At 32.0% G+C, this 27,771-nt stretch overlaps 1 protein-coding gene across 1 annotated transcript in view; it reads right to left on the reverse strand.

Annotated features, from left to right (window-relative positions):
• ex (FERM domain containing expanded) overlaps positions 1-27,771 on the reverse strand; it is a 45,209-nt gene that overhangs the window by 2,907 nt on the left and 14,531 nt on the right. The window contains exons 2-3 of the mRNA XM_088203202.1: positions 343-631; positions 40-119 (exon numbers count right to left, since the gene is read on the reverse strand). Coding sequence (XP_088059328.1) covers positions 40-119; positions 343-610 — 348 coding nt within the window. The 5' untranslated portion in view covers positions 611-631. The remainder of the gene's footprint in view (positions 1-39; positions 120-342; positions 632-27,771) is intronic.

Below are 27,771 nucleotides of genomic sequence, written 5' to 3' on the forward strand. Positions count from 1 at the left end.
AAATTAAGAGATAAAAATCTCCATAAATAGAATACTTACATGCGTATGAGACGACCTCCAACTCTTGGGAGCATATTTTGAAAGTTTGCTGTCGAGATCTGGAAAGAGGTAATCTCCACCTGAAAAAAATAGATATGTGTAAAAATGGATTCAACGAAATAATATAATCTTGAACAATGCGTTTGAATATATTTATGGCGCACGTGTTGATCAGCACATCGACTTGAAGATAATAAATGCAAGTTATGTAGCTGGTTTTAGAGCAAGTAATATACTAGATATACATATTTTGCGTCATCGATTAATGATTTGGGTAAAGCAAGAATAGATATATAAATGTACCTGATAGGACTGCGACACCGAAAACTTCTGCGTCGAGCACGTCGTGGTGTTTGAGGTGTCTGAGGGCGTGGGCGCGCAGGTCGCGCACCCGCGCTTTGGCATCGACGAGTAGACACAGCGGCGTGGATCCCGCCAGGGCCGCAGACGCCGAACAGAAGTCGGGGGCGCGGGGCAGCCTCAGCGACAGGAAGCGCGCGGCCGCCGGCAGCGGAGCCCCCGGCCGCGGCCCGCACGACGGCGGCGCCGGGACGCCGCACAGCGCACGCATGCCCCCACATAGCACTGGCACCTGAAAATCACAATAATACACGTTAGGAACCAATTTAGTAAAAAAAAAAATATTGTCAATTGGAAAATGTTTAGGAGTAGGGCCGGCTCTGGCCAACATTAAAAAATTAATCGTAGAAACGACACATTCAAGTTGTTCTGAACTTTGCTTCTTTTACTCAAAGGGTTCCAAGGGCCCCGCAAAATCGACGACGAAGTTTTGGTGGTTCACTAGGTCAGTTCTGTCTATGTATATGAATTTTACAAAGATACACAGTCTGAGACGGCAAAACCGGCTCCAGAATTCGCACAATTTTGATTACGTCGTAATTAATATTATTATTATCACATTTTGTGATAATAATAATATTAATTATTATTGTTTACTTTGAGCGTAGGGCAAAGCTGGCTCTACTTATGAGCGTTTAATATCAATAAACGTTCTGAGATAATTTCGCTAAGTTGGATAGGTATCATACTAAACTAAGGAAATTTGAGGTTTGCATATTAACTTCACGTGTGAAATTAGTACATATTTGGTTTGTAGAGGGTTTTAAAGGACTTATTTCAGTGTTAAGAGCAGGATTTCAAGAACAAATACAAACTCTTGAAATTTATGTAATTAAAATTGAATAAAAATAATAAAAGACGAAGGAAAAAGGGCGATATCACAGTATTTTTGTACCGGCTCAACCCTGATTTCTTATATAATTTGGGTACTTTTTTGATATCCGGAGTCATTTTTAAATAATGTTATTTATTTGTTCAATTGTTTTTTTTATATAAAAGTACATTATGTATTTTTATTGCGACCAAAAGCAAAACGTTGTTTTGCTACATAAATACGTAAGGTGCTACAGGTTAGGTGCGAAGGAGTTGCAGCGAGTTAACGTTGACCAGAACAGTATAATTTCAAAAATGACTCCGGAAAACAGTAAAGAACTATAATTTGTCTTTTACTTAAATGTGTTGTTTTGCCGTAAATTTAAAAGTTTTTGGTTATTTTACTTATTCATGTCTGAAACTCATTTGATGCAGTGCGATTTTTTAACAAAAACTTTAATCTCCATTTTTCCTATATTCTGTTCAAAAACTGTTATTTCACTGAAGTATGGTAGTTTATTCTTACAAAAATAAAGAATATATGAATTTTTTTATCAATAGGTTTCTGAATTTAAAGGTACATGCTTTTATGTCAACTTTACGCTAGGGCATGTATTGCCGGTTCTCGATCAATACGGCTAATTGCTATTACCGAATTACCGGAAAATATATTTCTAATTACCAGTTTTTCGGTAAATTTTTCGGTAAAAATCACATTTTATATTTAATTTTTATTACGATATTGTGTGACGATGTTTGCTGCGGACAAGATCGAAGGGTCTGTTTTAAGAGTCAAGTGTATTATCACAACAATCGTAGATCTAGCTTAGCTTAAACACCAAAATAATATTTACAATTAGCATTTAATTATCTAAAAATTCAGCCAATTTGTGTGGAATCAGAATGAGTGTTAGAGAGAGAGAGAGAGAGAGAGTTTTCTCTTTAACATAATCTGCACTAAAATTATATCCAGCCTAAACGATGACACGTTAAGGATGTTATGTTTTTTAAGGCTTACTTTAATTCTTCTTCTGAAAGAAAATAACTTTTTATTTTTAATAACCATAAAATTACCGATAAAGTGGTATAAATTTCAAATTTTGACAATTAATCTGTAAATTTGTATGTCTTACTATATAGACTCACCAAATCTCAAATTCCAGGACCATAGTTTTAATGAATTGGCTTGAGATTTCGTGAGCACTACTGTAGTAACTAATTAGTATAAACACTGCATTCGAAATCTAGTATTTTATTGATCCCATTTGGGGACTACGGATAATCTTAAACATAGTATATGGCAACTAATCTATTTTATGTCTATCATTGCTGATGTTGTATCTGTAGTAATGTATAGCAATAGTTATATCTTTTTTTTATGGTTATGACTGATGTTCTCAACTAAATCCCACAAGAGCGCAACACATTATTCCAGTGAACGCTGCATTTACATCTGTCGTAGTCTATCTCTATACAAATAGCAGTAGTTTTAAACATTATTTCTGTCGTACTCATGATCAACCCTTTAAATAATATGTAATGAAAATTTATTATAATCTAACAAGTGGTTCTCAATTTTTGTTATCATAATAAGATAAAATAATAATGTGCGTCGATATTTTAATAGGCCCTTTCGTGGAGAGATACAACCCTGACATTTTTTCTCGGACCCTCCAATTCGGAGAGGTCCATCTTTCGGTACCGAATTGTCGAATTCAAGCAACTGGGCACCGGGCCCGCCCGACGACCTTCCGGGCCCTCGGCGGCCTTCCTCCGCGCATCTGCGGGCTTCGCATTCCAAAAGTCAGGCGCCAGTTGCGCCCAACCTTGTCCGCGCTGGGCAACCGAAATTATTTTTATCGAATGGATCCGGAACGAGAGGAATTTTATCACGAGCTGCTAGTTTGATATTATATCGCGAGATATTAATTAGTCGCTCGAGCGGCCTTAATAAGGTCGTTTGGATTTTTTATTTCGTTTAATTGATGATATGAAAATAATATACATACATCCGTGGAACGTATTGATATACATACATAGATTCGAGGCCGAATCGTTTAATAATGTGCACTTGTATTTATATATTCGAAATCGAAGTATTATTAATTTTAATAACATTTATTACACAGTTAGTAAATTACAATGATATTTACTAAACCTATAAATTCTCCAATTATTGATGACTGAATGATTTTTTATCAAATATTATTTGGAACGCATTCTGATAATACTTTATAGATAAACATACAAGTAGCATTTAATTGTAAATGTTTATATTATACATTAAAAACGTTCTTCTTACTTTTTATAGAAAATAAGATGAAGTAATACGTCGCGAAGCTAGAAACTACGCCAAGACTAATGTGAATATCTGTACTCTTCACATATTTAATTTTATTTCAGAGCCTATAATTTAATAGTTAAAAGATTTTCCTTATTAGCACGATAGATCAGTAGTAAAAATCGGAACTAGTGTTTTACAAATTAGTGATTATTATATAATTATAATTTCGGTCGACTACGACAGATTAGGTTTTCTTAGATTTTCCTAATCTTTCGAATAAATATTGTGATAAATAAATTATCTGTTAATACTAAGCTGTAATAATAGTTTTTAATTTGTTTTCATTGTGGTGTTAATTAAGTTTACCCCACTGCAATGCATTAAGTTAACGCCTGTCATGCTGCAACGGAAGATTTACAATAAATACAATTTTGAACGTATAAAATTAAATTGTAAAAAATCGCAAAAGAAAAAACGCAACTATACCGCAGAATCACATTCCATGTAGATCACACAATCATAGAGAACATCTTTATATAAATTTCATATGATTTTAAATGTACAAACGTCAAAATAACGTTGATAGTGATAGAGGCAGGTCGCTAGATCTTGTTTTCAGTTCTTTCGTATATGCAACTCTTAAGAGTGTCATCAAGAAACATTAATTATATTTTTGTGGATTCTGTCTTATTACTCAGATCTGAATTGACCGAATTATATTTTAATATATAATACTATAAAATTAATGATTAATTATTCCAGCACATCAATCGATTGAATAATCCTAGTTAGATGAATGTGTACACATTCACAAAAACACGTTTCGACAACGCGCTATCGGTCACCGTCGATGGAACATGTTGATCAATGGCGTGTTGTTCAATTCGTATTTGTCACCGTGTCCGGCACGTGGTAATGTTTACGTTGTTTTTATACAGCGTAAATAATTCCGGCTGCTATTGTACGCCACTTTTCCAACGCATTCCAACGTCACCGGCGAAACTACTATAATTCGGAGTGAAACTCTACCGCATGAATTAATATTTAATTCTCTTTCTCTCTCTCTCTTTCTTTCTCACGCATACGTAATAATGGATTTATATAAAATGAGGTGCTATTTAACAGGGAATTGTTTTAAGAGATATGTGCATTTAAATAATTACTGTGTGCAATAAAATTAATCGTTTGTGCATTTATGTAAAGTAAATCATCGGATATTTATTTTGCCGAAAGTTATTCATGGAGTGTTCACTGTTATGACCAATGCTCGCTCGCTACCGCTCGGTTGCACCTAATCTGTACAACAGTAATGCACAAACAATTTGTTTTATGGTTTTGAATCAATCATCTCACTGTATTACTTTTAAGATTTTCTCTTACGGGATCCTTAGGTTTCTTTTAAACTATGTTATTCTCTCTCACTAGGAGTTAAATTAATCTGCTCTTATACATTCGTCAATAGTAGAAATGATGGAATTACAGATGGAATTAATTTCCGTAGTCTCCAATTGTTTTCACGTGTGCTATGTTCACATTTAAAAAAATTCCCTATTGGGAAAAGATTTAAGATGTGATTATGTGGAGATTACTACTCTTACTGTTTAGTTCTATTAACCTTTTGATACATATTTTTAATGAAAGGAAAAAAATGCGATACGGCAGCAAGAGGTAAAACTATTTTGGAATGTTCATGAAGGGTTGTAATGTGTTATGGGGAAGCATAAGATATGCTACGCCACTGGCAGACTGTTTTGCGTTAACAAATCGTTAACCGGGGGCGGTCGGGATTAATCGCATGTCGGACCACGAGCAAAAAGGCGATCGAAAACATGACGCGTCATTACCGCGCTAATGCGTCCAATTACAGGAGGGGTGCAATTAGCATGCGCAGTGCGCACGAAAGGTAAAGTGCATAAATCGCACGAGCTGGCATGCGAACAAAAATAAAATGATTTAGAGATCGAAAAGAAAGTGAAAATGAGAGCTAATGAGCCGTGCGAGATAATGTCTCGAAACGGCCCGACCTTCGCCAAGGTCGGGAAACCTTGAACGATGCGCAAGAGGAAAACTGCTCGGGATCCTTCCCGGAACGTGGACGCCCCCTAAAGTTTTTTTTACAAATAAAATAATGATGTTTTGAGAGTTTTGGAATGCGGACCGGGCGAAGCATATACAAATAGCATCTCCTGCAATTCGAACAATTTCCTGTGTTTTGTATATTTTAAAACAATCTTCCTCTATTTTATGAACACACGATAAGATAAAGAAAATAACACAAATAACGATCGGTAATACCTGATAAAAAGCGATAGAGTTGGAATTTAAGAATTTGACCTCTAGCACCACAAGCACAACTACCTTAACCTATGACCATTTCAAATAGTATACTATATGAAAACCTGCTACAATAGGCGCAATAAAAATCTCCTTAGAGTGTGATGTGCCTGTCATCAGATTAGTTTAGATTTGGACATACATAAACAGTTACAGAATTGCCTAATATTATAATATACCAGGGAATATTCAAGCTGCAGCTAGAAAGTAGATGGAACTTAAATTTCGTTTATATATGCAGTTTAAAATACACAGAAGTAATGTCGTTTTTATCAATAAAACTCAGATGACATTTTTCAGTATTTTGATTTTTGACATTTTATATAACATTCTTTCACCTTTTTCATTAATTGCTATTGCTCTTTTTGTAGTAATATTCTGATTTGGAAATAAAACAATGAACAGGAGCCTATTTCATTTACTTCATCTGAATGTGATGTAGTGAATATGAGGGCTGCAATTAAACTTCTTAAAAGGTTGCAGATTTTATACCGTGTCAATTGAGCAGTATATTGTTATGTTAGTGAATATGTTTTGCCTATCCACTAGAGATGGTATTTTTCACTCAATATAGTTTAAAGTTTACTATGCACTTCTGCCATCAGTGTTTTACCTTGTTTTAACACTATTAAAAAATAAATATTTTTGAATCCTATCATACACAAAGAAAAGCATTTTTAGGATGAAATCCGGATTTAGGGGTTGGAATTGCCCCTTCTACATGAGATAGCCACTGTTTTTCTTAGTCAGGTTCGAATAAATGATCTATTTTTCGTCCACAGTGATCTGATTTTTAGAGAAAGGGCTGTAATTGTTATTTTTACGCAAAATAGTACACGTGTTGAACCCAAAAACATCTTTGGGTAGTAAACTACGAAGTACCGACCTTGTTTGATAATTATTCGATGATTACCGTTAGATATCATTCAATTTCAACTATGGCTATTTCATCCCCCAAGTTGTGTGGTCCAAGCACCAGATTATTTTTTTAAACAATTTATGACATATCCTTACATCCAATATGTCGACATAAATTGCAGAAATATTTATTGTAGCAGCTGCTGCATTTCTTTTCATTTGAAATTTATACAATATGCAGCTCCGTAATTACAAAACAAATTTCTCCCATTATTCCCAGATCAAACGAATGGGTATTTTTTGTCATTGAACAAAGATCAAACATCGCCACAACACAAAAACTAGAAAATACGTGTTTATTACTGAAAAGTCATTATTTTTGGGTACTCCTAATATAACAATTACAGATAAGAGTATAACAATAATATTTTTGCTACAAAGATAAAATTATATGCTGATTTCAACTGTATCATTAGTTTTTCGAGAAATTCGATTCTTTTCACTGGTTTTCAATATTGTTTCAACAAATAGTAAAAAGTCATTTATACTTATAAGTCTTAATCTGTAATATAATTATTGTAAAAGTACTACAAAAAAATTTGTAGTATTGTATTGATCATAAATGGTATCGTATGTATTATATATGTTGCATTAAAGCTTTATTAAACTACATATATTTATAGTATTTATGTACGGCTGTTTTGCTGCACTATAAGATTTGTCATTTAATTAAACCATCAAAAGCAAAAAATATATCTAAAGAAAAAACTAATACATATTTTTATAATATGACAAAATGATTTTTTGTTATTATATTAAAAGAAAAATGTCTGAAAAAATTTGCAAAAAAAGTTATATACATATGTATATAAAAAAACAGACAGACTTTAGCGAGTAATTTCACACATAAAGAAAGTTATCTTATCGTGTTGACAAGAATCTGTTGTAGTGTTTTCTGTCATGCTACACAAAAATAAAAACATTTGGCGCTGATGTTCTACATATTTTTTATTGAACATTGCTTAAGATTTTTTAATTCGTGAACTTTGAACGTATTGATTTACGTTTTTTTAACTGATCTTTAACCTAACATACCAATATGCATACGTGATTGGTCTATAAATGATTAATGAATAATTCAATTGTGTGCTATTTATATTTTATGTATATATTCAACGATTTACAATTAAATTAAGTATGAATATATTTAATTCTGATTATATTGAATTTATTTCTGGTATTAATAATTACGGATTTTTCAGTGGGCGTAAACTTTACCGGTATGAAGATTACGGTATTTCCTTTTTTAGATTGTGTTGAATGCGTTATTAAAATAAAGTTATGAACATAAACCGTGTTTATTGAGTGTTAATTTAATATAACCTACGTTACGACTTCGTAATGATTCTCACTCACACACCGTAGCAAAACAATAAAGCAAACATTCCGATTAGATTATAGCGAAATCGTTACATTTACAATACAGCAGTTAAATTCCAACGCGATGATTACAATCTATGTACAATACATGTGCAAAAACGCAGCGAACCACTGAACCGATCGAAACATATTTTTTTTACAATCGTTATACAAGGTGTCCCATAAAGAAATTCACTTTTCTTGTCTTGTGCCTATAATCAATTCCAGTACTTATTTATGAAATATTTTAATGGAAATATTCAAAGTGTAGAATTAAAGAATAATACTTAAAAATTATCAAGCATGTCGTAAGAGTCCTCTGAGGCTTTTAAACTGAACATAGAAAACAATGTGCATTGAACTTTATTCGTAAGATCGAGAGGTATCATAAAAAATGTTGTCAGACGTGTATATAATGCATCATGTTGATGAACAATTGAAGCAGAAGAATGCGTGATTGATCACTGCTGATATTTTTTTGTAGTTGAAATTCAAGCCAGCGTGCGTCTAAAATCTAAAGCAGACCTCAACGTGACTGACACGTGTGACCTTGAAGGGTTCTTATAATGCATTATTTATCATGACAAAATGCATTTTTCTGTCTACTTTTTAATGCCTGTAAATTTATCTGCATTTTAATGTTACAAAGTATTCATAAAATTTTCATATGAAAATTACTTATAATTACATTTAATTTAGAATTAATCGAGTTGCAGCGCGTATCAGATATTTTTGATAAGCCTACACAAATGAGTGTATATAATTTGTGTAAATTTCTAAGAATTAATCTCCAAGGTAAATCAGAGCATATCTAAATCATTTCAATACCCACAACATACATTGTATCGCATTGTATTTTAAATGCCAGAATGAAAATAATTGTGTGCTTAGAAAAACTTTTATTGTAGACGTTCAACAACATTTAATATATTTTGTTGTATTGCACATTGTACGAAATTCTTATAATAATCTGATGTGTATTTTTTTTTTAATGTTGGAAATTTCTCATGAGATTATTATTAACATATCGTAAGGTATGATAACAAATAAAAAAATCATTAAATCATAAACGACAATAAATATTAATTTTATAGACAAAGTACAAAATGTGTCAATATTAGGTAAATATTTATTACACGTATACATTTTGTAAATAAATAAAGTCAAATACTTTTACCTGCATATAATAAAATCATGACAAATCATTCGAGTGGGATTGAGGAAATTTGTACACTGAAAGAGCTTTTGGGTAAGCCTTTAATCGAATGATAATAATTTTAAGATTTAATTTTGGAATCTGAAGTATATCATTGGTGCTTGACAAATTAAAAAAAATAATTCCTATATATTTTGAAAAATACTATAAATTATTATTAGTATTAACGATTTATAATATTCCTCGACAGTCCAACTAATTTGTAGTATTTTTTTAAAATAGCTACTGTGAATATTAAATCATGTCTTAAAAGACCGATTTTAGATATTCATAAAAAAGGTAATAAAATATGTAATATATATAAAGGCTTTTTATAACGTGAACTATTCAATCTTAATCGACAGGTTTTTCTCCATGTTTTTTGTAACTACTCATAAAATCATCGACGGCTTGTAATTTATGATTCGCAATTGAGTACCGCAAGGATCGAATATTGGTTCTCTGCTATTTATGAATTATATACACAAAATTTGCTTACTCCGACTGTTAATAATATGCCTATAATTTAAAAATATGTTTATATGTATATTAAAGCGGTTACTGATTATATATCTCTATAAGATTAGTAAATAGAAATAACCAATAGACCAGTGGTATAATAAATAAGTCACTAAAATGTAAAAGACCTGGGTTCAAATCCCATAAAGATACATTATATATACATTTTTCAATTTCTATTGTTTCTTGCAGATAGTTATTAGTGATTTTACATATATTTATAATTTCGATCGATCATCACAGATAAGTTTTCCAAAATTTTCCTAATCTCACGGATGAATAATTAAAATGAAAATCAAGCTAGGTCACCATAGTGACATTTATTGATTATAAGCTATAATAATAGTTTATAATAGATGTCACTGATTTCCATACTTTGATTTTAGTCTGGTGGCTCATTAATTAGTAATTATTGATAATGTTGCATTGCATTACATGTTATGTTACAATCAAACATTTACAATAAATAAATAAAAAATGACTGCATTATTCTAATTAGTCGATTTTTCTAATAAGGGTTTGTGATACAACAGCCTTAAATTTAATATGACGAATTGATGCTTAGCGTAATTTATTTATTATTTTTAAATATGCAATTGTAACCTGACAGGCGTAAGCCCAATGCGTTACAGCAGGGTAAATCTGTACCAACTGTGTAAGTCAGATATAATGAATACCTACAAATAAATATTAACCACCTTTCTGAAAGTCTGGGAATCAGTGACATCTATATTAATAATTATAATCAATAATGTTAATGTAGCTGGGACCAGTTTTTTTTATTAATAGCGCATTTTTGTAAATAAAAATTCGAGTGCCACTGCTGGGGCTCGAACCCGAAACTACAGAGTTACTAGTCTGAGACGTTACGGACAACACTATTCCGCATTAAAATATGGAATCACAGAACCATTAAATAATCCTTATTAATCCATGATATTTGTATTTAAAGAAATATGGATATTTACTATCGAATATCTGAATATCCAAGCAAGTTTCTCTTAGGAGCACTCGTATATGACTCTCTAATTGTCTTTCTATACTCGTCGAACTCCAGTTTTATAAGATTCTCGTGGGATGTATTTGATTGCACTGTACTTCTTCATGAAATTAAGTATTACTGAATGGATTATTTGCAAATATAGATTTATTTCATATACATATATAATAATTTCTTATTGAACGTCGATTTTATAATTATGTATTAAGAAGCTTTTAAACAATCTTCCAAAATTAATTTTTTTGGTCTATGAGACAGGAATTTTGATCGATTGGCAAGGTTTTTGTCAAACTATTCTTTGCGAGCATTTCTGGACTCATTTTAAATGCGCCAAAAAGTTTATAGACGCAGTTTTTTTTCTCGTACGCGAAAAAAAAAACCATCGATTCGGATCGATTAATTCTGGTACATGTGTCTGTTTTTCGCGTGCGCCCGAAGGTCGCAGCCGGCATTCATTTTATTGACCGTTCTCGGTCGTCGTTCGGTAACGTTTGATTTACATAGTTTTCTCCGTGGCGGCGGTATGCGGCGGTGGGGCCGCGTCGGGGGCCTCCGGCGGGAGGGGGCGCGGGGGCGGAGGGGCGCCGAGGAATGCGGTCGGAATGCCTCGGCCATTGTGCCCGGGGGCCCGTGCTTACCCCGCCGCCGCTGCCGACCCGACATAATCTCCGGTAAACAATTTGGGCTTGCGGGCCAATCGTCAGCTGTTCTAGCCACGCGCCAAAAATCGACCGCAGTGGCCGAATCTGTCGATCGACGAGAGTGGGTCGCGGTTCGAACCCGAGGTGAATAGCGAGGAGGTCTCGGCTTTCGAGGGTAGGCCGCTATTGTTGGCCACTTGCCATTGTTTGATTTGAATTTCAATTTGACAACCATCGGTAGCTTTTAAAATTTACATCCATAAGTTCAATGTTTGTCGGAAATCACTATGGATAAATTGTTACCACAGGTAACTATATCATACTAAAGAGTTGCGATCGCGCTCTTTATTCTTGCCCTTGCGGTCAGGATGACAGTGCTTAAGAACGCTCTTCTTGCACGAGCCATCCAGCGTCAAACGCAATGTTTTCGGCGATAGCTATGAAGAGCTGGCAAAAATGATGTGGGTTTATGCTCAGCTATTCTACGTGTGCTAATGTTTATTATTGTTTGTATAATGGCCATCGTGACGCATTGGGGGAAACTTGCCGAGCCATGATGGTCAGATTTTTAATAAGAAAATAAAAATATAATCATTATTCCAATAAATGAAAAATTTGCTCACATTAATTACAAATTAAATTAATTAAATTTATTTTAAGTGAGTAATCCTAATATTAAGAAAATATTTAACTAAAATAAAACAATTAAAAATAATCAAGTTAACTTGGTTTATAGTTTCGAAATCGAATGCAAATCTATTAGCGATGTCGAAGAGACAGATTTATTTACTGCTAAGAATGTGATAAAGTTATTCAAATAGTAATATCTGTTCAGAAATCACAGTCAATAGGCACCATTTAACAAAATACATACTTACATACAGTCCAAAATTAGAAGAAAAAATGCTTATTTCGAGTTGAGCTTATATAAGAAGTGGCCAAAAGAAATGACGTTTTTATACTGAATAACTTTTGACGGACAGTTGTGACTTATTTGTCGTGCGGGTCGCATGTCTTTCTTTCGGCAGTGTTTGGATAAACATCTGGAGAGTGCATTATAAACATAACAATAACATAGAACACCCCAAGTTTCAATGGAAGATTTCGTTCCGAGTAGATGTTTTTCACTTGCATGCTGTATGAATTTCACAAAAATAATTGGCAACCACAGCAGGCAAAAACATTTGTGTCGTCTATAGTGAAGTTTTACTGGTTCGTCAAAGCCAAAAATGGTTCAAAAGATTTAAATCCGAAATTTTTGTTTTGAAGACAAACCTAAAAGTAGGACAGCAAAAATCATCGATGACCGCATAGCTACAGAAATTGAAGCTAATTCAGAGACAGGATATTCATGGTCTAGCATTCAAAGAAGTTTAAAAAAAGCGTGTGGATACTACACGCACTTAGCGACGAGAACAAGGCGACGCGCCTGCCTCATACTGCGATAAAAAAATATTTTTCTCGAATAGAAAACTGTTACTCACCTTCCATATTCTTCCGATATAGCACCATCAGATTAACATTTATTTATGTCTGTCAGGTTACAACGGAATATTTAATAATAAAAATATATAGTTCAATGGTTTCCAATTATTAATGAAAAATGAAAAATTAATCATTAGAGCTACATTAAAGATTATAATTAATTAGTGAGCTATCTTAGGTAGCTAGATGAGTGTTTATTCGTTGGTCAATGTAATAATATATCTGAGCAAAGCGCAAGGATCTTTTACAGCGAAAAAAAATTGCGAGCTACCGATATTTAGTGAATATATATAGATAAACGCCATATAACTTATCTTAGTCCGCGGGCCATTTATTTATTTTGCAAACATTTCGGGGACTAAAAAATCTTTTGCTGTTGGAAGCTAAAAAAAATTTATATACCCCGTGCCTGGTAAGCAAACAAAAATGTTTTTTTTAGCTCATTTCATTTTAAAAACATGAATTGGTCCGCGGTCCGCCAGTTGAACAGCGCTGATATAGACATTAAAAAATATGTCTAAAAATCATACATATAGATTTAAAAGCTATTTTCTATAATAGTTTCAAATTATTACAATAACGTCTACCACATTCATGTAAATGTGATCGATAAGTGAATATAGAGTACCCATTTTCATATTTCAGGTAGATTTTGTGATAATTCAATAAAAATTGAAAAATTGTAAAATAAATATTTTTTTAATATATAACAATAAAATAATAACAAAATATATTTTTTAACACGCAATCTACCTCATTATTGCGGAATTTTTGTCATTTATGTGTTACATTACGGTCCGCTATTTTCGCGGAATTTTAAATGTATATCCGTGTTTTGACAAAAGGTGACATTTTTTTTACAAAATAATTATTAATGTATATATATTCCCATCTCTCGATAAAAGTTTAAATATTTATTACGTTCACACGATATTTTCACAAGCTTAAGTTAGATTATTTTTAACTCTCGAAAAAGCGTGAACGGAAAGACTGTTAAATTTCGCTATCACGCGAAAACGCGTAAGCGGACCGTAATATGTTAAACGGTTTTTTAAGCACGATAACTGGCATAGTTTAATCATACCAACATGAAATTTATTCTAAAAATATATCTTAGGAGTATCTCGACTAAGTTCGTAACTATTAAAAAAAATGTTAAAAATGTTAGAGAAGAAATTAAAGAAGACAAAAACGTTTTCTAATAGAAATTAAAATTAAATATAAAAATTAAGTATTAAAAAATAATATATATATATATTTACATTTCTTTTGCTATTTTAAAATTTAAGGCCAAGTTAACTGCCGTGGTTTAATCATATCGATATTCAACTAAAAATATATGGTAACTATCTCTATAAGCTAGCTTTTTTCAAAATGGCGGTTGTTTAAAATATTTAAAAAATCGTAATTTTGTTAAAAAAACATAGAGAAAAAAAAGTAAAGATAATAAAAATATTTAAAAATAAAAATAATTCTTTATATTATAAAAGTAAGGAGAGTAAATATTTTTTCAAGGACAATGTACTTAGTCTAATGTTATAAAAGCAATTAAATTTAAATTATAAACATTTGATTTTTTTTAATTCACATACATATATGATGACATCAAAATAATCACTATAAAATATGACGCCATTTATGTATTTAAGAAACGTCATTTAAGCACGTTTTTTATTTAAACGTGAGGTAAATAATCTCACGTTTGGCGGTATGAATTGGCAATCAAGATTATCCTATTTGACAGCACCAGACTATTTTTGGTGTTATTTGATTGGTTAAGTATTTGTTAACATGTCACGGAGTCTAAATATCTACCAGTCAAAATATTAATGTCTTAGTTTGCTTTTGCAGTAAGAGTCACTTTAAAATCATTTATATGAGAGCATGAGAGATCCATATTATATTTTATTAGGTTTGATTTTTTACGGAAAAATCTGTTGCAAATTTCTAGAGCAACGCATTTAAATAAAATATATAGGCAGTAATTATTTTAATTATTACAATATATGTAGTATAAATATATCAATGCCTATAACGAATGACTTTATGAAATTAATTTCTGAAATAAAATTCAAGACATGATGCCATTTACAGCATATTTTACTATCTTGAAACTACCTGTTTATCTTAATCTTTATTTCCATAAATTCAAATGCTTTACTAAAGCATAAACTAATCCTATTATGCTGTTTAGACATTTAGATGCACCAAACACAGATATGTTTGTATGTGGTAGTAATCCACAGAATTTAACATTTTAAGAAAAAAATACGATGTCTAATATACAAACGTACAGTATCATTATGGTTCAATACAATTTTAATGGTTCATGCCGAAATGATAACGATGTAGTATTTTATCGTAATAATATATGTGCATTAAGTTATTTAAACACTATACAAACCGGAAACAATTATTTTCTACAAACATGGCATTACGGAATTTTAATTCATTCTTGACATTGTATCAAATATCATTACATATCCATTTAATTTAGAACCCCCTTTCATAATACGTATAGAAAAATATGTTCTTTTATTGAATAGGCAAAAAATAGAGTTGGATTATTTAACAATAACACTATTGTTCGAAAATTATAGGATACGTTATATCTACATCTACTCATAAGGACGATTTTTAGCCTATGCAATTATCTAAACGATCTTCCCACGATCGATATTTTTATTGGAAACAGCATAACTAAGCCACTTTAGGTAGTGAGTTGAAAAAATAGCGTAATTACGAGGCGTGCGTTAAGAGAAATCTCATACCTTTGTAGCCTTCTCACGTACAAAACGAAGCGAGAAAAACAAGGATGGTGGTTTTGTTGACGTTTTTTTTCACCGGCGATTATTATCATTGTGTAATTTTGGCAAGGTAAATCGGTCGAAGAATTATCGTGGAATTCCACGCGTCGTACCGTATTTCGAGTCGGAATAATTGACGAGGACTAGTGAGGTGAGGGTCGCGGTCGTGATGTTCTCATATTGAAAAGGTCTCAAAAGTTCATATACCTGGAATATACATTCTCTCGGGGAATGCGAGAGTCCATAGAAAATTTCGCTCGCATTCAATCCAGCGCTACGGATCGACAGGTGCTAGTTCTCGGGACTGCGAAAAATATTCAAAAATTGATTTCGATCAGCGCCGATCAACCTTTTTTGGGTGGAGATTATGATGAGGCGGATATTTGTGCGGTAGGTACATATAAATCTTGTCAGACGCGGTCGAATGAGCACATTATATAATGTGTTCGATAAAAAAAGGTTACGAATCGCTGAGTCCACATACCGCCAAGGGGCTTTGTCGAAGGAATGATGATAGAGATAGGAATGCGGAACGACTTTGACCGTTGTCAAAAAAATATAATATATAATAAACACGCATACGTACATTTATATAGAGCTGAGGATTTCGTGACCCCCACTTAAAGAAACTGTATATTTAAAATTTAAATAACTAGAGATTTCGGTAGTATCCATAGATTACAATGTATAATAATTTAACACCTTTATGCCACAACTATAATAAAATCACGCGTTTATATATATAAACTTCAGCATTAATTTTTTCAACACATATAATTTAAAATAATTTATAATTACATTTTTATGATTGGTTATGAATAACTAAGATACAGTTAATACATTTAAATTATTATTTTTTTTATTGCAAAAAAAAACACTACAAAAAATGCTATATTTTACCAAATTTTTATTTTTGTTATAGTAATGATGTGCATTATGTATTTTTGATAGGATTTGTTTTTATGGCAAGTTTTTGCCTTGCATGTGTAATTATGCTCTATATGCAAAATTGTTTTTATTTATTTCTGTCGGGCTTTTTAGATGTTAGAAATAATTTTATTTAATGACAAAATAAATAGAAACATAAACCAGTAGTTCTAATCGATGGCAACTATCTCGTTAACTACATTTTTGTATATCTTGAGTTATTTTCATGAGTATGCATTATACTTAAATTTATCAAATAAAATAAAAATATTTAATGTGTTTTTAAGACTTATAAATAGTTTTCTGCACTCTCGCTTTTAAAAACAAACAATATTTTTAATGGAGTTTCCTATTTGTATTTGATAAAATTGACTATAACAAAAAAGAACTATACACGTTAGGGAAAAAATGTTTTGGAATCATATACATCGGCTAAAATATTTTACAATTTTATTTTATTGCGTAAAAATTAATATTACGTAGCTAGAAGTTCAGCTTTATGTTATGCATTATAGTATATTATAAAAAAAAAAACATAAAAAATAATTATAACGAAATAAAAAAAACTCCAAAACACTAGAACTGAAAGTAGTATGTATGTAAATTAATATATCTAAGATTTGTGACAAACATTATATTGTAAGGTGCTGGGTAGTTGATCTTGGATCATCAAGCACAGAAAAGAAAACAGAGCACTTCTTTTCTTTTTGCCTTGGCGCTAAATTTTTTTTAATCCCTTGACTATTCGGGACGCTATTTCAAGCCTTTCCTTGGCCGGGCGTCCCCAGGGAAGACCCCACCTCATTTAAAGCATCCTAAGCAGCACGAGAGACGAGTGGTATATGTTTCTATACCTCATGCGTAAAGTATGTCTGATGACAGATATTACATATATATATACATATTATACCAGCATTATAAATCACTTGTATAAGTTGCTGATTCTAAAAGACCTGGGTTTGAATTCCTTTAAATCCTAGGTTTTTAAACTTGTGTTTACTATATAATTATATTTCCAATTGACTTAAGTTACTGTGAATATTGTGATGATTTTTTAAAAACCACACAAAAATCGTACATATTAGGTATTAAAAATAATATAATTATGAACTACTTCAGGTAATTGAGAATATAATATAATACATATAATACATATATATTATATAAAAAATATTATCCCTAAGTCTCCGCAGAGAAGGCTACCTTTGGAACTATCTTATGACATGTTTTATAATAACTAATTTTTCAAATTATAAAGTTTTGTGCATTATTTTAAAACAGCTTCCATTGGTTCTCAACCAGCAACCCAAAATCCCGAAAGTTCCATGTATATTGTATGTTCAAAGTGAGATTAATCTTTGTTGAACTAATTATACCAAATAGTTTAATTAACTTATCTTCTAAATGAAAACCAAATAAATAATTTTTGGAAAAAAACGTTTGTCACAAATGTTGTTTTGTTGAAATTACTGCATAAAGAAAAAATGGTAGTTTTGCTTCATGAATCTAAATAAGACATTTTATTTTACAAAAAACGTATTAGCCTCAAATATTATTATTTCAACTAAAAAAACTGCTCAAATGTCTTTATATACTATTGAACAGAATTACAGTTTTATTATCAAAAATAAAAATAAATGTGTATTTAAAATATGTACATACATAAATTAACATATAAAGATATATATTTTTTATAATAGAATAGCAATTTCTACCATAAAAAAACTGGAAAATTAGAAAATATCTCAAAATTACGCTTATTTCCTTGGGGTTTTTATATATGTATAATATTTAAATATGATTCTCAACCTTCGATATACATAGCATTTAAAGAGCAAAACTTATAGACATCGCGTTCGGGTCATTTGGGCCAGGTGTCGGCCTGGTAAAAAATATAAATTGGAATTGATACAGGAAACGATTAGCATATCTCACATAGAGTAGACGACCGAGAATATATAGGAATAAAAAATGGTGCGAGGCAGTCTCGGGTGTGCATCACAACGAGCCTCTTCGTATGCTAATACTGCTTCGTTTGTTACGTTGAATCAAAAGTTTCAACGTCGATGGTTGATCGAGTGCTTGAGCCGAGGCGAGCAAAAAGAAACCGACCGCTGCGCTGGCCGACTACTGTTTGAGGATATCCATCCGAAAAAAGCAACGGCATTGGGCAAGAGTGGCTTCAGGAATGCGCAGACGGCGACTGATGCAGGAATGCGTCGTGGCGCAACCATTAGTCAACACAATTCCGATTCATGATTTATGTCGTACGTCGCCATTATCATCCGGAGATTCGATCGTCCTCGTCGACATTGTTAGGCCAGCACCTACCCGAGATGTAAATTTCGTATATGATACCCACACACGACATGGTGGCTCGAATGAAGATTAGCATAGGGTTGATACCCGATACGTTTCATCAAAATGTATCGAGTGTCTTCCTCAAATAACAAAAAAATGCCTGTCAACTGTGTTGTATATAAATTTTAAATATAACATATCTTTGCATATGATTAAATTCTATATTTTGATTCTTAACTGAGCATTGAGATATGTATATGTGGTAATAAATCTGTGTTTAAGGGAGCTATTAATATTTACATATATATGTAGGTACATAAATCGAAAGGTAGATCTTTAGAAAAATAACACAAGTATTACCGCACTCAATGAATACAATAAATATACTTATAATTGGTTCGTTTTAGAAACCTTAGTTATAATTAAATCATTATATAAAATAAGATTCACAATTAAAATTTGTATAAAAGGTTTCGCGCTACCCCGCTCGTTTAACGCTCCAGTTTATAAAGCACGCGTGATAATGCGCTTTCAAATAAATACATGCATTAATTTATATACATTCGTATGCGCATATTTGAACAGCAACAAGACGTAATCGTCCAAATCTCTGATGCTCATGATACACACATAAATATGTATGTAGGTACATATAAAAATAAATTTTGATCGTAAAATTTTACTATAACGACGTTATAACATTTCTCTCTCGTCATTAATACGCTTCCACGTGAGGAAGAAGACCTGTCGAATATTTATATACGTGGCATATTGCTAGAATATCATTGACCTCACAATAATGAACGCGGTATCAAATATCTTCGACTCACGGCGACGATCAGACGCAATAAAACAAAATTTTACAACATCCATGAAAATTTTGTGGTCGGATTTTGATAGCCATTATAGGCGATAATTACCGATAGATGCGCGCAATGCTAAATAATGCAATATTCTGTGAAAGGTCGATACACTATAAATGGAGCAAAAGTATTATTTGAACGAAGAATCATTGCATATTATCATAATGCGGGCGGAAGTTCGGTTTTTGTGCATTTGTGTCGACGTTTTTTTATCTCTAAATGTATTTAAAAAAAACAATGAGCCAAATTCGATAATGACCTTAAAGACCAAAAAACAAAAAGATGACATAAGCGCTACTATTGCATGGCGTTCTTTTTTTCAGAGGGCAAAAACTTGTCCCGGTTGTGATTAATATCTGGGCACTCGAGATGCGGGATTGCCCTCGGGGAAAACGGTGGCCGACTGCAATTCTTCAGCAACACATAAATTTAACGTGGGTCGAAATTCCACATACGGGAGCGAGATTTGAGACGAAGAAAAAAATTATAATGCTTTGAAATTAATTCACCTCCGCGCCCATCTGCCAAAACGAACCGCAGAAGAAGCCTAGAGCTTAAATTATTTTTTCTAAAGAACAACACAGCGCTGTTACAATAAATATCCCCTAAGCGTTTAATTATTTATTTTAATTGTTTCAGAATCACATTATATTTGCAGATAAATATCTAAAAATATGTCGTGAAATCGTAACAGTAGTTGAAATTAAATATTTTTAATTCACCGGAAATATGACGGTATTAATATTATGCGATATGTAATAAAATATAATCATTATTATTAAAAATGTAATAAAGCGGAATTAGTATTTATTTCTGACTATGACTCTCGTATTTAGTTTTTATCACAAGCTTAATTAATATTTGATCAATGAATGCGGCCTTAAAAATATCGACACGAACTCATTATAAACCAAAATTTTGTTTACACTTGAATCAAGGTCAGATCGTGCAGATTTTTTCCGCGTAAATGCACTTTATAATGACGAAAGTTTCAAACACATAAATTAGTAGATAATAAGTACACTACATTATTAAAGACCACACATTTTTCAGGAAAATTACAATTAAAGATTAAGGTAAGCAATGAAAAATTACTGGTGGAATGTTTATTACTATGAAAAATACCACATAAAATTAAATTCTGGGGTAAAAACAGACTATTCAAGAATTTCTTGTTTATAAATATTATTTCTGAGAGAATTCATCATTTTACTTATCTAATATAAACTATTTCCTTAACTACGTAAATGTAGTTATGTTATGAGAATATTATATCAGTATTTAGGTGGAAGAAAGTTAGCAAAACAAAATTGTCATGAGATCACTGTCACTTGGTTCGGTGATTATTGAGCAAAGGAAAATTGTGCACAGCGAAAAATTCTGATCATAGATAATCAATATACACATAGTTATAGCAAAACAAAGTCTGTAAGTATATATAACAGATGTTAATATGATTTTAATTAAAAAATATTTTACAATTATATTAGTAATTTACATTGGTATGATACACTTACATTTCTTGTAATTACACAAATGTTCACTAAAAATAGGAAAAAATATTAAGCAGTTGGAATTAAAAGTAAATATATTTGAGAATCAAACAATCACATATATTCAGAATCCGGTCACCCTGTCACTCGAATTTAAAACTTTTAACCAAAAATAAATAAATAAATAATCAAAGTATGCTTATGGAAGACATACATAGTGTTATCAAATATGTTTGATTTTGTTGTTGTTCTAATGCTGCTAATTTATTTATCAATCATGGACGCTGTTGCTACTCATCCGCATCATTAAATATTGGATGGGCATTTCGGGTGCCCAATGCGGCCCCGCGCCGGACCGTGCTACCGGTTTCCACGTCCGAAACGCCATCTTCGAATTGTCGAAGAATTGTTGCGCACTCGATGCAACACACCCGGCGCGATCATCCGGAGATGAGTGACGTCCTCGACGCGGGCACGGGCGCCTGAGGAATGCGGCCCAATCGGGTCGTGACGTCACGCAACATGGCCGACAACATGGCGCGGGCATAGCGAGCGGCGACGGAGTTTTGGCGCCCAAAACACACAAGTGTTTACGGGTAGAAAGCGAACCGCGCCGGTGAAATTATGTAAATGGCGGCGTTGCATCAGATTCGGATAGGAGATGGAAAAAATCGCTGCCGTTTCCGTCCGTGCGTACGATTTCCCAACGACAGCTTCCCACGCGCGATTAGAAAAACCGGCGATCCGTCAAACACCTGTCAGTGACAATCCGGCGCATGCGCACGAAGTCTTCGAGCGCAAATATTACGATTTTGAATGGCAAACGATGAATGGACATCGAAAACTAGTAACTTTTAATGTTATTTTTAAACATTTTAATACAATTACACGGCTAAATATTAGAGAATCTATGGTGTATTTTAGGGGTAGCTACATTTTTATTACTGCTGTTGTGTTGTTTGCAATTATTTTTTAGCGCTCAAATCGTGATAAATGTCTGCACTGTGATTGGTCGTACGGTGTGAGGGATGTGCCGGTATGTGTAAGTACACAGGACAGTGTTGCTTTGCTATTTTCGAGGTACGGTTATAGAGATTATTATCTTAACGCCTCTTTCACGTTATTTATAAAAAAAATATATAAAAATGACTTCTGCGAACGACAATAACGAGTTTTGTCCCTTTAGTTTTTGCCAATTGCAAAAATGTATAACTTTTATATAAATTAACGATAATTTAATTATTCAATCGGTGTTTGTTATTAGTAGTCTTATCAATATTTTTTTATTCAATATTTTCAACCCTAAATCAACAATAGCAATGGAGATAAAATTTATTTTTGAGTATATGTATATCTAATCAGAAGCTCATTTGATTATTAAAAAAAACCCTGAGGGTAATTTGGTTGAATATAGGAATAATATTAAACTAATGGACTGTGAGCCGGGTCCGGCTCGTGGGCCGTAGATTGCCATCTCCGATTCTATTAACATTAATTTGAAATTATATAAAAACCTGCCACTGTTACGCAATTCCGACAATGTATTATGGTATAAAAAATACACAAACAGACATCTAAACTCAATCAGTACAAGATTGATGGATTTTCAGTGACTTGTATACCTCTCTTTATTTTGTATACTAGAAGCAATTATAACTCACCACATTTTTTGATTTGGAAAGTCATTAATAGTCAATACTCTTACAGTTTATTTGTTATAAATGAAGATCGTAACGAAATTTAAATTTGATTTCGTCCCAAATGAAAAAATATGCTCGTACCCTGGGAAAACAATGATTCCGAGCCTCATGATAAAAAAGGCATATTATATATTTTATAACATCGTAATATATTTTTTAAATATATACTAATAGGTACGAGTTAACCATTTCTATGCTACAAATAAATATAAAAATTATTCACCGTTGCGACATATTTTCTGCAATCATATTTTATGCGAAATATTTTAATTAGACATAAAAAAATATAAAATAATTAAAAGGGAAATAGAGAAGGTAAAATTTTGAACAGAATTTTTTTTCTTGTTGTGATTTTTAACTTAAAAAAATATTCTGATTGAGCTTCGAATCTGTACATAAACGGAAATACTATTTATGATATAATAATAAATCAGCATCTAATAGTCCTCCCCCATGTCTTGTATTTTTATTTTAGTGATTGTTCAAGGCTAGAAATCTTATAACAACATTGATATTTTAAATCTGTTGTTTATTACCTGAGATCGTATTATTTAATAAGGATAATAAATAAAGGCAATTTATGAGAAATATTTTTATTTAATTAAAGGGTTTTATTACTCGTTGACCTTGTTATTAAGAAACCGCTGATTATATTCGAAATATAAACAAAATTGTTAATCATACTTGTGAAATATAAAAAATTCCGATTTCCACTACCCACACGTACGAGCATAACATCACAACGCACATTCCTATCCTGATATACCCGAGCACGACGGCAACCCGCGAGATCAGACCACAAATTCCTATTCTGAATCGCCCGAGAAGCCTCGCTGGCTTTTTATACACTTCGTCTAACATTCTTCTCCTCCTCAAATATCGCATATTTCTCATTCATGATAATCGAGTAGTATGAGTATGCTTGATAGTAAAAGCTTCGAAGGCCGTCTTGGCAAATTTATTCAAAATAAACAAAAAATTAGAACGCTTGCCTCGCGATCGAAGTTCGAGGACTATAAAAAAACACTCACACGCAGGATCGATTACATAACTCGAGCCGCATTTTTCCTTATTTAAATCCATGTCATGACGATGAGAAATCCTGACTTTACGCAACAGAAGTATGGCGCCGATACCGGTTCGAGGCGGCTGGACCGCCGAATGCTGGACGTCCACCCCGTCTCGAGATACGACGCGACGACGCAAGACGAATCGTCGGAGACGACGTAAAAAATCTTATGTGAAATCCGTTGGTTCCATCCACCAAGGCATTGCTTAGGCAAGAGGACAAAATAACGAAAAAGATTCTATATCCTGAATATATAGAATTATACACTGTATCGTATTATTAAAATAATCTTACATTCTAATAATATTTATTCATCATCACATGGAAGACATAATGGAAAGTCTACATTAATCCAACTGTTACCATTATAATGTAAGTAGCCTATCAAGTATTTTTTACAAGAAAGAGGTAAAGACCATCAATTAAAATTAAAGTTAATTTAATAACACAATTTTCTAATTTTTTTCATTACTTAATATGTATAACAGAACATACTTGTACAATTGCATTAACTATAACCGTAATAGTGCATTATTAAAGATCCAAATTTAAAGGGATTATGATTGATTCCTACAACAATGTTTTTCATATTGAAATTTACGCTAATAATATAAATATCATGTAAATCGCAAATTGCCCTATATTTATACGACTTGTATTTTCACACTAAAATAGTATTTTAAATTATGGATTTTTGTATTATGTATTTCATGTAGCACGCCATTTTTGAGATATGTTTTATTGATTTTTTTGTAATCAAATGATTATTAAACGTTATTCAAAATATTGCTACTATAATCGAATTAACGTATTTTTTATTTTCAACAATTTTAATATTTATGAAAACATGAACGAAAATTGTCATACTAAAATTATCCTCAATATTCCGAATTTTTTCAGTTGCTTTAGTTAAATTATTAAACTCGTTTTTAAACGCTAGAATCTTTCGTATTAAAATTGAAAATCATTCGTCCATTTCCAGACACTGGAGTCCCTCAATGTTTAATTTTAGGACCCTGGCTATTTAGTGATTTCTCAACTAAACCTTACAAAAATTATATCACCGCTTTCTATGTTTTAATAAAAATCCACAACGAACAGATAGATAGATAAAATAAAAAATGGTTTGACAAATAGCTAGTAACTGCAAATCTCACTAAAGGCGTCGAAGTAACTTTTCTCATAGAAAGAAAAAAATATTTCGCTGTCGATAAATTAGTAAAAATTAAAATGTATAACAAAAATCTGGAGTCCAGACTGGCATAGTATACGGCATAGTCTTGCATACTTTAGACTCAACTTTCGTGAAAATATGAAATAGATACAACTGATACAAGCAGAACAAAAATATGCCGCGAAAGTAAAGTAAATTACTTATATTTAAATCAATATTAAAACTGCAAATTCGTATGCTTCCCAACAAAACCTAAGTCACAAAAAAATATTTCGATAAGAATCGAGTAAATCGTGGTACACCACGATATAAAAAACTATACCCTAAATTGCGAGAGAATTCATAAAAATGCATTAATAAAAGATATGTATGAGAAATAGCAATAAATAATATTTTTTATATTAATAATATAAAAATGAGATACTTGTTAATATTATATATATATAATAATAAGAATAAAATAAATATTGATAAAATTTTTATCAATACAAATATCCACCAAAATAGATAAGCCGGTAAGAGACCATGTTATAGGAACCGCAAAACACAGTAGATACTGTAATATTTTAAGAATTATGGCCATACGTTTATTGTCGATTAAGTTATATAATATATAATACAGAAACTGATTCTCTAATTTTCTCAGTAGAATAATTCATATGATATAAGTTACGACCTACCGCAATTATAATGCATATTATTAAAAAAATATATAGTTAAAATCGATGTAAGATTTTAAGCCATGACCTTCACTTTATAAGCAATGTCTCTTAGCACTGCTCCACAAATTGAATTCTGTTACAGATAAATATTTTCATTAATTCTATATCTACCAGTACTTGAAGTTAAAAAAAACATAAAAAAATATATCTGTTTTTTATCAATTTAATCATCATTATTTGTGCAGTTATGTCGTAAATTATAAAAATACAGGTCAATTAACAAATACCTAACTATCTCGAAAGTATATTAGTTCTTTAAAATGTTTTTGCCTTCTCGTTTCGTTGAATTGTATAATTCCCTAATAATTATTTTAGAAGGTAAAGTTATGAATTCGATGAAGTGGAAAGCTTTTGAGCTTATTTTTCACGTCTAGAAAATCCGTGGTATTTTTAGGCGGCCTACATAACATAGGTATCTAAAACACTTTACAAATATATTTATAATATAAACATCGTATATGATAGGGTCAGGCAAAAAAACAAGTACATATAAAAATTCCATGCGTCGATTATCCCGCGGCGGCCTTGGCGATCCGACCAGATATGCGCTGTATATACATACATATATAAAATGGTCCCGCCAGGATAATTATTATGAAGACGTCGAATATTCACGCCATAATCTGAGCATAATAGGAGCACCGGCTACCGCGGTTTACGGTAGCCGATTTTATTGAGTCCTTTTGTGTTCGCGCTCGAGCTACCTGCGCGCATTAATATGTATGCGGCCGAGAGGGTGGTGGCTGCTGTGTGGTATAAATAAAAAGAGTAGAAGCAGAAGAACCTCCGAGGAGTTTTATATATATGAACCTCCGTCGCTGAAAAGAAGTTAACGAGGAGCCGGAGGAGGAATTCGCCTCGAAGCAAAAGCGGGGATTGACCGTCATTGTGTTATAGCTATGCCTTTTTTTTTAATTAACACCAATTAACTCGCTCACCTGAGACGACCGTAACGCGGCGCTAACGTCGCTCGATACTACGAGTATAAACATTCGTTTTGAAATTTTATTTAGTAACCTTGTTCAATATTGATGACGGTCGTTAAGTGGGAATACAAAACAATTTGAGGAATGCACGCGATTACGTTAACAATATGGAATTAGAGACGCAACCGCTACGAAACCACGTAAAGTCGTTGCGTACTAGTTAAGATGTTTCAGATTTTATTATCACTGTTAAATACCTATGTAACAAACACTAAAAAGCGATAAATATTATACGAGTAAATGTGAAAGCTTTACAGCTATATCTATGTATTATATGAATAATAGTAGATAAATATATCGAATGTTTGTTTACAGCGATTATGCAGTTTTTTTTATGCAGCGATTATACAGTCAATAAAATCAATTCCGAATAGTAAGATTATTTTAATGCACTACAATGTTTTTAAAATATTATAATAATAAGAAAATGATTGTGATGTCAATAGAAAAAAAGTCATTGCCGCAAGTCTGAGCCCTTTTGTCTCAAAATAAATAAAAACAGATATTTTAATTTATTAAAATTTGATTTTCCTCGGGACGTTTTTAATGACAGATTTATAAAAATAAATTTACTAAATAAAATCAAGATACTATAACAGTACAAAATAAGATAATAAATTAGTTATATAAATGTACGTTTCAACCTGTACAGAAGTTGTTAAGTTACTCGTGCAATTAAACGGCTATTACTTGCCACCTTTGACTCTATTACTAGCACATATATTTAAATAATAACGTATTAACCCTTTTCTTTAAATATCTTGCATATTTGGCTTATATAT

Source organism: Plectrocnemia conspersa, unplaced genomic scaffold (assembly GCF_051122295.1).
Source record: "Plectrocnemia conspersa isolate PC_06_02 unplaced genomic scaffold, ASM5112229v1 ptg000014l, whole genome shotgun sequence".
NCBI classification, from domain to species: domain Eukaryota; kingdom Metazoa; phylum Arthropoda; class Insecta; order Trichoptera; family Polycentropodidae; genus Plectrocnemia; species Plectrocnemia conspersa.